Raw genomic sequence first — 16,295 nt, forward strand, 5'->3', positions numbered from 1 at the left:
CTGATCTGGGATCTGAGCAGAGGATGTCGTTGTGGCTTGTGCAGCCCTTTGAGACGTTTGTGATTAAGGGGCTATAGAAGTCAACCTTGATTGACTGATTGACGTTTGACTGGACTACTCACCATTTGCTTCTCTTGCCTCTCCAGTGCCACCCGGTCTCTTGTGATGTGCCTCTGGGTGCCACGCAACTCCCTCGACTGTTCCTTGATGACATCTTAGGGAAAGGCAAGAATTTCAAATGATTTAATGAACAAATTCAACTGGGAAAATGTACTTCCGTCAATCAAACCCCGAACAATGACACAAGGCGACTCGGTAAAGAAGCTGGGTATTATGTTCGACCCAACTCTCTCGTTTGAGTCACACATCAAGAGTGTTACTAAAACGGCCTTCTTTCATCTCCGTAATATCGCTAAAATGTGTTCCATTTTGTCCACCAGCGACGCTGAGATCATTATTTATGCGTTCGTTACGTCTCGTCTCGATTACTGTAACCTATTATTTTCGGGTCTCCCTATATCTCGCATTAAAAGACTACAGTTGGTACAAAATGCGGCTGCTAGACTTTTGACAAGAACAATAAAGTTTGATCATATTACGCCTATACTGTATATACCTATATATATATATATACCTATAAATACCATATTTTTCAGATTATAAATCACAGTTTTTTTCATAGTTTGGCCGGGGGTGCGACAGACTCTGGAACAATTTATGTGTGAAATTATTAACACATTACCGTCAAATATCAAATAATATTATTTAGAAGCGACACTGAGGAAGAAGATTTCATGGGATTTAGCCATTAGGAGTGACAGATTGTTTGGTAAACGTATAGCATGTTCTATATGTTATAGTTATTTGAAGGACTCTTACCATAATATGTTACGTTAACATACCAGGCACGATCTCAGTTGGTTATTTATGCCTCATATAACGTACACTTATTCAGCCTGTTGTTCACTATTCTTTATTTATTTTAAATTGCCTTTCAAATGTCTATTCTTGGTGTTGGCTTTTATCAAATAAGTTTCCCCAAAAAATGCGATTTATACTCTAGTGCGACTAATATGTTTTTTTCCTTCTTTATTATGCATTTTCGGCCGGTGCGACTTATACTCCGGAGCGACTTATAATCCGAAAAATACGGTATATATATATATATATATATATATATATTAGGGCTGCAGCTAACGATTAATTTGATAATCGATTAATCTGTCGATTATTACTTCGATTAATCGATTAATAATCGGATAAAAGAAACAAACTACATTTGTATCCTTTCCTGTATTTTATTGAAAAAAACCAGCATACTGGCACCATGTTGTGGACATTGGGGGTGCAGCATACACCAACAATAACACAGAAATGTAACTCATCAGAACTGAATCAGATATTGTACACGTTTCTGTTGTGAATAATAAAGGATTCATTTCAGGCTGCCTCTGAATAATAGCATGAAATTTTCCAGCACCTTCATAACGTTTAGTTATACTAAAGCGCCACTCAAATCTAAATATATTTATATAGCTTTATTGGCCCGGCTACATTGATCCATTATGAAACCAACCTGAGATATTTCTGTCCGTTACGTTTATTTCCAAATTGGTAACCGTGCGTTTTCTCTCTCAAGACGGAGTCAAATGTGCCGGAGACACATTATCAGCCCCGCGTTGCAACAAAGACATAACTTTAACGTTACTCACAAAAAAGCTGAACTCATGAATACTTGTTGCCACTATGGACTTAAAAAGTTACGTACTGTGAGTTCCTCCCTTCATCCATGGCTCCAATATTTTTCTTCTTCAGGTGCTCCAGAAGCAATGTTGTACTTCCGTGCCATTTTGCAGGAAACGGTCTTCTTTGAAGTCTTTAAAGTGAAGTGTTCCCACACTTTTGACGACTTAGGTCGTACACTTTTCTCCATTGAAGCAATAACCTCAAGATGTTTCTCCGCTAAACTATCGGTAGTGTTTTCCTGCGCCATTTTTCAAATTTTTCCAGCAAAGGAGACGCCGTCGTCACGTGAGCTGCACATGACACATCATTGGCTAGCTTACGCCACCTCATGAGACGTAGCCTCACCGCCGCCCTGGCGCTGTTTTGTACTGTTTTTGTACTTATTTTGATTATTGTTTCTCAGCTGTTTGTAAATGTTGCAGTTTATAAATAAAGGTTTATAAAACAAAAAAAACAAAAAAACAAAATAACAAAAAAACAAAACAAAAAACAAAAAAAGCCTCCGCGCATGCGCATAGCATAGTTCCAACGAATCGATGACTAAATTAATCGCCAATTATTTTGGCAATCGATTTTAATCGATTTAATCAATTAGTTGTTGCAGCCCTAATATATATATATATATATATATATATATATATATATATATATACCTATACTGGCTCATCTGCATTGGCTTCCTGTGCACTTAAGATGCTACTTTAAGGTTTTACTACTTACGTATAAAATACTACACGGTCTAGCTCCATCCTATCTTGCTGATTGTATTGTACCATATGTCCCGGCAAGAAATCTGCGTTCAAAGAACTACGACTTATTAGTGATTCCCAGAGCCCAACAAAAACTCTGCGGGCTATAGAGCGTTTTCTATTGGGGCTCTAGTACTATGGAATGCCCTCCTGGTAACAGTTAGTGATGCTACCTCAGTAGAAGCATTTAAGTCCCATCTTAAAACTCATTTGTATACCCTCTTAAGGCCCAAGCTGTTTGTTTACATGCTTTTTTTATTTCTCTTTGCTATTTGGGCTTATTGGACCGTAACTAGAATAAAAACTAAGAATCATCTTTTGTTATGATGTACTTAGTCCATAAGTACACAAATGTGTACTTCATGTTTAGTGACATGCTAATTCTTATTTTTACACTTTTTTTCCCAAATTCCATTGTATGTTATACTCTTCTGACACCACCATATGGCAGTATAAGTGTCCACATAAGCGGCCATAAGACCCCAATTGAGTAGTGTACACAATTTTGGAAATAAGAGCTAAAAGGTGCTGCCCACGCATGTGGCCATTAAGCCTTTAGAGGCTACACAAGCATTTAAATAGACCCCCCCTTTTAGACCAGTTGATCTGCCGTCTCTTTTCTGCTCTGCCCCCCTCTCCTACGTGGAGAGGTTGTTAGGTGACCACAGATGAAGCGCTAGCTGTTCAAAATCGGGACCCGGGGTGGACCACTCATCTGGCCCCACTATGGACTGGACTCTCACACTATTATGTTGGATCCACTATGGACTGGACTCTCACAATATTATGCTAGATCCACTCGGCGTCCATTGCACTGGTCGCCCAGGGGGGTGGTCCCAACATCTGTGGTCCCCTCCAAGGTTTCTCATTGTATCCCATTGGGTTGAGTTTTTTCTTGCCCTGATGTGGGATCTGAGCCGAGGATGTCGTTGTGGATTGTGCAGCTCTTTAAGACACTCGTGATTTAGGGTTGTATAAATAAACTTTGATTGATTGATTGATACCGAGTTACCATTAACATGAAATCCAGTTACCATATTTCGATACCTTTGCTGCATGTGATGTCATGTTTAGTTGCAGACTGGACACTGGCTGAAGCACTTGGTGGGTAAACCTCGTCATATTGTACCGTCGCTAGGTAATAATAGGGCAACTATCTATTCTAACAAAGCAAGCATACTGTTACGTCTTGGTAGCATGCTTATTCACTGGTCGTTTCCCCAAGATGTGGACAGACGCCCGGAAGCAGCGTGCAGGTGAGAGAGATTATTTATTTCCAAAAATCAAGCACGAATAGGAAAACAGAAAAGCGTGCCGATTGCACAGGACGCTATGGTAAAGGCTTAACCAAAGACTAGCCAAAAACAGGAGCAAGAAGTAAGGCGAACCAACGTAACTGTTGCATTCAGCAAACACAACAGCCAGGCAGAGTGTAGCGAGAGGCAGGAATAAATAGCGCTCTGATTAGTGACCGGTAGCAGGTGAGCGTCCCGACCACTAACCAGAGGCAGGTGACAATATTTAGCACCCATGGCAACAAAGAAACAAACCAGGGTGCTGAAACAGAACTAAATCAACAACTAAGGAAATACGAAACCTATACAAAACATGAGCCGGGCAACGGATCGTCACACATTCCTAACAAAAAGCGCTCAAAAGTAAGGCTCCACTTTTCAAAATGCGCTAGCTCGATGCTAATTTACATTGGGTATCCCATTTCCGTGCTACTGATTAGCATTACCGACTGCAACACCTCCAAATTTGGTTAATAAAACTAAATGTGACAGCAGGAGACAGCATGCAGGTAAAACGTACTTAATCTTTGACAAAACAAAAGACGTGTGCAGCTGGGAGTGCACCCGAAGCTTAGTGAAAGCTACGCAATACAAAATTAAACTAAACCGTCTTCAATGTAAACCTCACAGGATGCTGGAAGATAGCAAACATGAAGCAGAGTATCCATTCAAAACATTCACAAAACAATGTTCCAATCAAGACCGCAACAAGAGCTAACAGACTAAGTTGTGAACTGAGAACAGGTGCGACTAAGACCAGAAACAGGAAGTGGAAACTAGGAATTAAAGAGCACTACACCGGACTTAAGACACCAAAGACAAGAAAACGCTCACAAAACTAAAACAAGGCATGACCTTTGCTATAGCTCATGACTCTAAAACCAGTGTCCGTTGCAATTGAACAGTATTCAGTACAATACGTAACAGTGTAAACACTTTGTAGGGCTCAACAAAAGACTGCCACAATTAATTAAACGTTAGCGACAACGCACCTAAGACACACGGAAATGAAGGCATAACGGCAAATGAGACTCAGACGTGTGAGAAAACAAGATATAACTGGAGAGCAGTTATCGTTATCAGCTCAGTATTAAAGGGGCTGTTTGCAACCTTTACGCAAATTTTCCAATGTCTTTCAGGCATTGAGTCAGCTTTTACTACGTAACGATGTAAATTCTACCCGTATGTAACACGTGCACTAGCTTTGTGTGTTGTTAGCTAATGCTAAGCATTTAATAAAGTTTAGCTACTAATGTTAGCTATCATTGAATGTATCAACAAGCCTGAAAGTCATGTTTTACCGACAATTTTTATTCAATATAATAAAAATATAGACATTTAAAAAAAATATGTTCTGCTTAGCCATTAATGGTAACATTAGCTAGCCAGTGATGTTCCCAGCTACCGGGAATCGGTACCGTATCGGTTTCAATGTGAAGGGTAGCCATTCCTACATAACAAAGCCCACCAAACATCTTTTGCTACTGGATTCATGAATTCAGTTCCATGCTTTCCAATGCAAAGCAAAAACTGTCAAGAATTTGAGTGTTAAAGCACATATAATGTGAAAAATTGTAAAAAATAATTGCAGTGAATCAGCATTTGTAATATTTCCCTCATCACCAAAAATGATTCCCGGGCGCGGCGCCGCTGCTGCCCACTGCTCCCCAAGGGGATGGGACAAATGCAGAGGACAAATTTCACCACATCTAGTGTGTGTGTGACAATCATTGGTACTTTAATCTTTAATCTTAATGTAATCACTTAGGGTAACCAACATTTTAGATACCTTTCAAGTTGTCTATTTTTCTTTTCTATTCTATTTCTTGTAGGATGTCCTTATACTGTAGAGGTGTAGTTATCATTCTACTCAACTCAACTGAAAATATGTCATTTGCACATTTGTAGTCACTGTCAGAATAATTGTATATAAGTTATCACACAACTTGTTTTCCCATGAGTTCAGGTTGCCCTGCGAGAAGACAAAAGCTGTCTTTGATCTTATCAAGCAAAAGGCGTACCACTTGTAAACCTCCACTGTGTGCGATGGGATGCGACGTGGAGGTGTCCGTTTCTTTGATCTATTGGACAGCCACAGAAAGCTCTTATCATGACCTGAAATCTACAAAGCAGAGAGGGGGCAAACCTGACACTGCTCCAAGCACCTTTTTGTTTGAACTGTTTATGCCTCACAATACGAAGATCCTGAGTAGTCCTGAGTTCAATCCCGGGCTCGGGATCTTTCTGTGTGGAGTTTACATGTTCTCCCCGTGACTGTGTGGGTTCCCTTCGGGTACTCTGGCTTCCTCCCACCTCCAAAAGACATGCACCTGGGGATAGGTTGATTGGCAACACTAAATTGGCCCTAGTGTGTGAATGTGAGTGTGATTGTTGTCTGTCTATCTGTGTTGGCCCTGTGATGAGGTGGCGACTTGTCCAGGGTGTACCCCACCTTCCGCCCGAATGCGGCTGAGATAGGCTCCAGCAACCCCCCGCAACCCCAAAAGGGACAAGCGGTAGAAAATGGATAGATGGATGTTTATGACCCAGCGCAGCAGCTGTTTATGACCCCCTCCCCTTAGAAGCAGCTGCAGCTATGTAATCAGGAAATGCCCAAATAAAGGGAGAGGCGTGTAACCCTTCCTCAGAGCGTGGGGCGACATTGTACGAGGGTGCAAGTGCACGCGCTCTCCTCATGAGATACATTTAATCCTGTCTCTGTTTGATTTCTTGCTTCTTGTCTTTGTTTAATAGATAGTTTGGTGTTTGAACCTGACAGTCACCCCTAAGAACTCAAAACAGATTAATGCTGTGAAGAACAATTCTAGCTATTTGCATTGTTCTTCTATCTTGGCCATCATTTATTAGCCTTTTTGCTGGGTTGTCAATAATTGGCTCTGACAAGGTATCAGGGGATGTGAGTCATGAGCTATGGTTTTTAAATCTGTAAACCACTTTGTGTTGCATTTCTTTTATGCCTGAAAAGTTTGATTGATTGATCAAATCCACCCACAGAGGTAGTATCTGGGCCTGTAACTAGACTTTGCTTTGATTGGCTCTCAGGGGTCAGAGAGGGCTGTCCAGTAGTGAGAAAGTTCCCCGGTTCACATCCCGCTTCCTCCATCCCAGTCGCTGCTGTTGTGCCCTTGGGCAGGACACCAGGCCCACATTGCCATCTGGGTCGCCCACGCAAGGGAAGCTTCACCGACCGAGAAGCTGAACCAGGACCAGCCAGATACGGTCCGATACACCAGGGCTTCCCACTGTGCCTCAAATGCACAGATGTTGTACATGTGACAATACATATGTTTTTTCTTCTTAATACGTGTTACTAATACAAATGAGTAAAATCAGGAAATGCGTTGAGGCTATAAAGTGTGTTATATCCGATTAGTCGCTTAATTGAACAAACTAATTGATAGATTACTTGATTAGCCAGAGGATGTGTGTATAAAAGGAAACAATAGAAATCTAGGAAAGGTGCCAAGTCTTACACTTCTCTAGCCCGTAGGTTTGGAACTAACAATCAATTAAATAAATGAGTTTGATTAGAAAAACATGTTGATTGATATTCTGTTGCTTTGATTAATCATTTATTGAGCGTAACTAATAAAAACTGAACCGCATGGGGTGCCTGGAACTTTAAATACGTGGACATAGTCTCCGCACGACTACAAAGGATGTGATCTGCTCGCATTTGAACCGATACGGTACCAATTCCCGGCGCCTGGGAACCAATACTGGTACTCAACGGTATCAACTTTCGGTGCTTTTGTGTATGTCAATAAATATTAACTGTTTTTAATAATAAAATTACATTTTTATTACAACATTTGAAAATTATTGATTATGATAGCTGCGGTCCAGTTATATCGTGTTTCATTACCACATTTCTGAGTAAGTAGGTATGACATAAAAGTGTATTTGCAGTTACAAGTCCATCTTCTTCCACTTATCGCGGGGGCAGCAGCCTAAGCAGGGAAGCCCAGACTTTCCTCTCCCCAGCCACTTCGTCCAGCTCTTCTCGGGGGATCCTGAGGCGTTCCCAGGTCAGCCGGGAGACATATTCTTCCCAACGTGTCCTGGGTCTTCCCCGTGGCCTCCTACCGGTCGGACGTGCCCTGAACACCTCCCTAAGGAGGCGTTCGGGTGGCATCCTGACCAGATGCCCGAACCACCTTATCTGACTCCTCTCGATGTGGAGGAGCAGCGGCTTTACTTTGAGCTCACAACGGATGGCAGAGCTTCTCACCCTATCTCTAAGGGAGAGCCCCGCCACCCGGCGGAGGAAACTCATTTCGGCCGCTTGTACCCGTGATCTTGTCCATTCGGTCATAACCCAAAGCTCATGACCATAGGTGAGGATGGGAACGTAGATCGACCGGTAAATTGAGAGCTTTGCCTTCCGGCTCAGCTCCTTATTCACCACAACGGCTCGATACAGCGTCCGCATAACTGAAGACGCCGCACCGATCCGCCTGTCGACCTCACGATCCACTCTTCCCTCACTCGTGAACAAGACTCTGAGGTACTTGAACTCCTCCACTAGGGGCAAGATCTCCTCCCCAACCCGGAGATGGCACTACACCCTTTTTTCCGAGAACCATGGACTCAGACTTGGAGGTGCTGATTCTCATCCAAGTCGCTTCACACTCGGCTGCTAACCGATCCAGTGAGAGCTGAAGATCTTGGCCAGATGAAGCCATCAGGACTACATCATCTGCCAAAAGCAGAGACCTAATCCTGCAGCCACCAAACCAGATCCCCTCAACGCCCTGACTGTGCCTAGAAATTCTGTCCATAAAAGTTATGAACGGAATCAGTGACAAAGGGCAGCCTTGGCAGAGTCCAACCCTCACTGGAAACGTGTCCGACTTACTGACAGCAATGCGGACCAAGCTCTGATTATCCCGATTATAAATTGATTAATAATTTTCAAAAATCTACTAAAAAAAATATATATTTTCGTAGGAATAAATAAATAAAAATGGTTCTAGGTAGGGGTGTAACTGTACGTGTATTTGTATTGAACCGTTTCGGTACGGGGGTTCCGGTTCGGTTCGGAGGTGTACCGAACGAGTTTCCACACGGACATATTAAGTAGCATACCGCACGTTGTGTAAACAATGCACACCGAGGCACAACACACGGCATGCTAGCAGCTAACGGGCTACGATAGACTGACCATACGTCCTCTTTTCACCGGACATGTCCTCTTTTGCGGAGCTGTCAGGGCGGAGTTTCTTAAATGCCTCAAATGTCGGGCATTTTGAGTTAGGGTTGCGTGTATTTTCAATGTACGTTCAGGGTTAAGAAGGGGTTAAAAACAAAACAAATTGTGCGCACAGCAGCATTGGTGAGGGAGGGGCAGAGACAAGGAGAGCGAGAGAGTTATGATAAACGCGCATGCGTCGCCAGGCTCTGCTTTTTATCCATAGATTTATCAGATTACATTTTTTATTATCTATAGCATGGGTGTCAAAACTGTGCCCCGGAGGCCATTTGCAGCCCAAAGCTAATCAAATCAAATCAAATCAACTTTATTTATAAAGCACATTTGAAATTTACCAGAGGGGTAGCCAAAGTGCTGTACAATGGGCAGGTTAAAAATAATACGAAAAACGAGCAAACACAACACAACACAAACAGAACACGATAAAAAATAAATAAATAAAATATAAAAACATAAAAACAGGTTCACAGCAGGTGTATTATGGGGCGCCTTTGCAGGATGGATATCATTAATGTTTTAAAGGCCCACGGCACATTCTAAAAATACTATTAAAATAAACAAAAACATAACAAAAGTGAAATAAAAAAGCTTAAAGGTTAAATGTAATTTAGAAAAAGTTGCGATGTGGACTAATAAAACAAAGCTGTTTTTTTTTCTTTCAAACTGTCATTGCTCAAAACATAATATTGAATCAAAATCAATGTTATTATGAATTATTGACCCATCCAAGGTTCCCATTACTTCACATCAAATATTCCACTAAGAAAAATATTTTTGGTGGAAGATTTTGCAAATTTGGTAAAAAAATAACCCAAATATTTATATTTTGTTGTTTTCTTACTGTACCGAAAATGAACCGAACCGTGACCTTTAAACCGAGGTACGTACCCAACCGAAATTTTTGTGTACCGTTACACCCCTAGTTCTAGGCCATCTCCATGCAACCAGAAGTAGCTTTTCTAACCTGTAACGTGTTTAGAAAATGTTTCATTATGATTATTATAATCGAGAATCGATTCTGAATGGCAATGGAATCAAATCGCTAAGTGCCCAAAAAATTCACAGCCCGAGTGTCTTCTGTGGGAAAAAGCAAAGGCAGTCTTTAGCCAGGCTCTCCATTACAGTTGTAGTGTGGCTATCTTTTAAAATTAGATTCTGCAGCAGGATTAGATAATCGTTTTCTTTAAAAAGCCTGATCCCAGTGTGGACGGCTCGGATTGTTGCCGAGTCGACAGAAAAACCAGCCACCCTCGAGCTAAGTGGCATCATGTGAGATCATATTGCATGACCAGAACTCACACAATAGTTATGAGCTGTATTTCAACCAAACCACTGGTGCTCCACAACACTCTGAAAACCTCAAGAACACAACCGTTAATTACACTCCTGAACAGCCAACTACACCACAGATCAGATGTATTTAAATGTGTTAAAACAATAATAGTTCAGCACAATTTTTTATATTTGTTGAAATTATAGATCAGCAGGGGTCACTCAGTACGTTTCACGCTTGCTCGTACAATCCGAGTAGCGACCGGACCGCTGATTTCAGGGTTCAACTGCGCTGGTGTTGTTTTCATCACCAGTATACACCGAAACTGAAGACGTACAACACATAACCTAAAATCCACAATGTCCACATTCTCCAATTGGACAAGTAGTCGCACCACAAAACTCTGAAAAAATTGGACAAAACTCCCCTGCAAAAATCTGCGGTGAGTAAAATGTTCATTGGAATCCCTTTTATAAAATAAGTTAGGCATTTATCTGTGTGTGTCAAATATCTTTCAAGTTCATCGATTAGCACACTGATTTTTTTTTGTGGGTGATGTGATTTATTAAAAAAAACTGTTCAGTTCATTGATGTAAATTGTGTTATAAAATGAGAACAGGAAGTGAGCACATGTGTTAGTAATTGCTATGAAGTGGAAAATGGGTAGGCTTGAATAAATGTTGCTTCTTCCTACTCCTTTTCAAACAACGTTGTAAAGAGAAATTAAATAATGTCAAATATGTGACGTATCCTAGTGAAACTGTAGCCACGTTCCAAATAAACTTCAACCGACCAACTCACAAGTTGAGTCCGAGCAATATTTACTTAACATTTTTAACACTTCCAAGGCTAATTTCATGAATTTAATCAATAAAAAACACCACTAAACTGTGAAATCTGAGTTTTCTGCGTCTTTTAAGGCAAACTTTCCAATGACACCAACCTTTAAATGGGGTAAAAATTGAGAAAGTTGACAAAAAGATCACACCTAAAATCTTGAGCCCCGTTGACTTGGTATTAGAGAAGTTGACCAGAAATTATAAAATGTTAAAACCGGTGAAAATGCACTAAATGTCTTAATATTTCCCACAGGAAAAAGTTACTTATATCACTGGAATCGTCTTTACAAACCCTGTCTGATATTACTGGGTTCGTGTAAATCAAACCATTGTTGTAATTTGACACACACCTCTACAAGGACTACCTCAAAACTACCACTGAAACCTGACAAACCATAGACAAAGTTACACAGTTCAGTAATTGCTATGAAGTGGAAAATTGGTAGGATTAAATAAATGTTACTTCTTCCTACTCGTTTTCGAACACGTACAAAAAAGGGAAATTAAATAATGTCAAATATGTGACGTATCCTATTGAAACTGTAGACATGTTCCAAATAAACTTCAACCGACCAACTCACAAGTTGAGTCCAAGCCATGTTTACTCAACATTTTTAACACTTCCAAGGCTCATTACACAAATTTAATCAATAAAAAACGCCACTAAACTGTGAAATCTGAGTATTCTGTGTCTTTTAAGGCAAACTTTCCAATGACACCAAACTTTAAATGGGGTAAAAATTAAGAAAGATGACTTGTTTAACAAGAAGATCACCCCTAAAATCTTGAGCCACGTTGACTTTGTATTAGAGAAGTTGACCAGAAATTATAAAATGTTAAAACCGGTGAAAATGCACTAAATTTCTTAATATTTCTCAGAGGAAAAAGTTACTTATATCACTGGAATCGTCTTTACAAACCCTGTCTGATATTACTGGGTTCATGTAAATCCAATTATTGTTTTATTTGACACCTACAAGGACTACCTCAAAACTACCACTGAAACCTGACAAAACATAGACAAAGTTACACAGTTCAGTAATTGCTATGAAGTGGAAAATGGGTAGGATTTAATAAATGTTGCTTCTTCTTACTCCTTTTCAAACAACGTTTTAAAGAGAAATGAAAATATGTCAAATATGTGACGTATCTTATTGAAACTGTAGACATGTTCCAAATAAACTTCAACCGACCAACTCACAAGTTGAGTCCGAGCAATATTTACTCAACATTTGTAACACTTCCAAGGCTAATTTCATGAACTTAATCAATAAAAAACACCACTAAACTGTGAAATCTGAGTTTTCTGTGTCTTTTAAGGCAAACTTTCCAATGACACCAACTTTTAAATGGGGTAAAAATTGAGAAAGTTGACAAAAAGATCACACCTAAAATCTTGAGCCCCGTTGACTTTGTATTAGAGAAGTTGACCAGAAATTATAAAATGTTAAAACCGGTGAAAATGCACTAAATTTCTTAATATTTCTCACAGGAAAAAGTTACTTATATCAATGGAATCGTCTTTACAAACCCTGTCTGATATTACTGGGTTCATGTAAATCAAATCATTGTTGTAATTTAATCTCAAAACTACCACTGAAATATGACAAAACATCGACAAAGTTACACAGTTCAGCATTAAACAATTAATCATTCTGCATATTTCAAATGATGGTATAAACTGCACATTCCAATCCACCCAAAGTGTTTATATATTTAAATATCTGATTATTCATTGGATGGGGAGATTTCCAAGCCGCAGCATGAAATGGTTTCTCCTGCACGTAAAGTTCAATAATCATAAACTCGGTGGAGGAACGTCACATACCACCGGACCACTTGCGAGAGCGACACGTGAGTACGTAGACGATGACGCGGCGACAACGTGTACAGTGGGAGGGATAAGGTCCTACAAATATAAGTGATCAACACTCTCCTCCCCCATGTTTCCCGATCACTTAATAACCACAAACCTATTTTTTTCCTTAAACGCGCCACCCGAGGCTGGAAATGATATTCAACACAAAGTAGGAGCATCGATTGGACGAGAAGAAGCCGAGAAGATGTGAGGTAGGCTTGGCGACAGCGGAGTGAAGGTAAGAAGAGAAGGCGGAACTAGGATGGGAGGAGTACAGTAGGTAGGTGTTTAATGTACTATTTTAACTGTGGACTACAGATGGAACTACAAAAATGAATACAAATCAACTTGAAATGACAAACTAATGTCATATCAACTCATTACATGCCAAGTGAAATATGTCAAGCTTTTATTTGTTATCATTTCGATGGTCACGGCTTACTTTTTGAAAATCTAAATTGTTCTGAACTTTTCAATTTGAGCTTTTCATTCGCCGTAATTATTAAAATGATAAAAGGAAGGCTTGAAACGCATTGATCATATGTCATATTATAGTTTCACCTTGTAAATCTAATTGGTGGAATTAACCAAGCTTTGCGCAATATTGTCATTTTTGGAGTTTCGTCTGTATATCTAATCGGAATGAATAATTGATGTTGACAGTAAGTGGCTTTTAACCTTGAGATTTGTAATTATGTAGCCTGAGGAAAAAACATTAAGAGATTGAGAGACCGGTCACTTTTTTGACAATGCTATACATAAACTGACTACAAAGCTGTCGGACTGTGTTAGGCCAGTTTGTTCAAAGAGCACAATTCATACAAAAAAATAAAAAGTGGTTTACAAAAGATGACAAAAAAGGCACAATTAATATATTGATAAAATCGTATAATATAATCATCATAGAAGCAGTCAAATTCATGTTAAAATCAAAGAGTGTAGATAAAATACTTTTAGTTGTGCTGACTAAATAAACAGAAAAAACTCAAGGTTGAGCCACACAAGGTTAAAGTTATAATATTATGAAATATATATTGGAACAAAACATTTAAATGGCTCATATTTTATTTTTCCATGATCTGGAGTCGAACAATAGACACATTTGACATGTTTACGATTGAACTAACCAGATATGACTGCGGGTAAAAGCCACATAAAACACATTGAAGTAACTTGAGATATATAAAAATATTGATTGATTGATATTTATTTATTTTCTGTTGTTTTTTCTTTTCGGTAAAACTGAACGTCCTTGCCAGACACGCACAAATATAGGCTGCTATCTTCAAATAGATTGTAAAAGGCAGACTATATATTGTATGTATATATATATTTATTTTTTATTTTTTGGGGGGTAAACATGAACGTCCCCGCCAGACACGTACAATTATATACGCTGCTATCTTCAAATAGATTGTAAAAGGCAGACTATATATATATATATATATATATATATATATATATATTAGGGCTGCAACAACTAATCGATTAAATCGATTATAAAAATAGTTGCAGATTAATTTAGTCATCGATTCGTTGGATCTATGCTATGCGCATGCGCAGAAGCTTTTTAAAAATATATATATATATATATATATTTTTTTTTTTTTTTAAATAAACCTTTATTTATAAACTGCAACATGTACAAACAGCTGAGAAACAATAATCAAAATAAGTATGGTGCCAGTATGCTGTTTTTTTTCAATAAAATACTGGAAAGGATAGAAATGTAGTTTGTCTCTTTTATCGGATTATTAATCGATTAATCGAAGTAATAATGGACAGATTAATCGATTATCAAATTAATCGTTAGTTGCAGCCCTAATATATATATATATATATATATATATATATATATATATATATATATATATATATATATATATATATATATATATATATATATATATATATATATAAAAAAATCACGTACAATTATAGGCTGCTATCTTCAAATAGATTGTAAAAAGCAGACTATATATTGTATATATATTTTTATTTTTTGGGGGGTAAACATGAATGTCCCTGCAAGACACGTACAATTATAGGCTATCTTCAAATAGATTGTAAAAGGCAGACTATACACACACACACATATATATATATATATATATTTTTTTTTTTTTTAATTAGTTCTTTTTTTTTCTTCTTTTTGGTAAACATGAACGTCCTTGCCAGACACGCACAATTATAGGCTGCTATTTTCAAATAGATTGTAAAAGGCAGACTATATATTGTATATATATATATATATACATATAACAAAATAAAACTTTTTTTTTTTTTAAAGGCAGACTATATATATATATATATATATATATATATATATATATATATATATATATATATATATATATATATATATATATATACATACATATGTATTTTATTTTTTGTGTGTAAAACATGAAGGTCCCCGCCAGACACGTACAATTACAGGCTGCTATCTTCCAAATATATTGTAAAAGGCAGAGTATATATTGTAAAGGCATACTTATTGACGTAGTCGGAACAAGTGAACAATGCGTGCAGTGAATGAGTCATGAGCACCAATCACCAAACAGGTCAAACGAGTTGAAGGAAAGATCAGCAAAAGTCTAAAAGCGACATTTTTCCTGCCGTCTTCGAGCTAAAAACAGGTTAGCTTCCCACAAAGAAAATAAACTTACCGTCGACAGTCTTCTTCTTAAAAAGGGACGCCATGGTGTTAAATATCTACACACTTGTGGAACACAAAGGCTGTAACAGACAAACTATATAAAAGTGGTGTTTATTCGCCAGCGAGCGGACAAACAGTGCAGTTTGTCTCCTTCAATGGCTTCCTGGTCGTGTTCAGTTCCGCCCTCAGTCAGCTGACTGTGACGTCATCACAGCCATGCTGCCTTCGCTTGCACTTTGTCAACTGGAGGATTTCGTGCGTCGGATGGATTCAAACGAGCAGCGCTCAACGAATTGTTTGTGATATGAGCGTAAACTGTCCACGTTTGGACACATATGTATGTAGATGTATGTATATGTATATATATTGCACGTTAGCGGCAGGGGAAGGGAGATTCGTTCCGAACACCCACATATGTTTTTATACTTTACATGTGAATCATGATGAAAGTCAAGTCAGGTTTTGGTCTGTTTTTTACAGTTTTAAAAGGTATTTTTAATAAGTACGCACTTTTTAGTAAATGCGACACCACATTTTAATTATTCTGAAAATGTATAGTGATAAGAGCAACATTTCTTGAGGTCCTGAAGGCAGCACGAAGATGATGCTATACTAACAGAAGTAGGCGATAGTACACCTTTTG

The 16,295-nt window shown here is 38.6% G+C and overlaps 1 protein-coding gene across 1 annotated transcript in view; it reads right to left on the reverse strand.

Annotated features, from left to right (window-relative positions):
* chmp2ba (charged multivesicular body protein 2Ba) overlaps positions 1 to 15,865 on the reverse strand; it is a 35,388-nt gene extending 19,523 nt beyond the window's left edge. Inside the window, exons 1-2 of the mRNA XM_062068847.1 lie at positions 15,663 to 15,865; positions 123 to 214 (exon numbers count right to left, since the gene is read on the reverse strand). Coding sequence (XP_061924831.1) covers positions 123 to 214; positions 15,663 to 15,696 — 126 coding nt within the window. The 5' untranslated portion in view covers positions 15,697 to 15,865. The remainder of the gene's footprint in view (positions 1 to 122; positions 215 to 15,662) is intronic.
* Positions 15,866 to 16,295: the final 430 nt, after the last annotated feature.

This window comes from Entelurus aequoreus, linkage group LG14 (genome assembly GCF_033978785.1).
Source record: "Entelurus aequoreus isolate RoL-2023_Sb linkage group LG14, RoL_Eaeq_v1.1, whole genome shotgun sequence".
NCBI lineage: Eukaryota > Metazoa > Chordata > Actinopteri > Syngnathiformes > Syngnathidae > Entelurus > Entelurus aequoreus.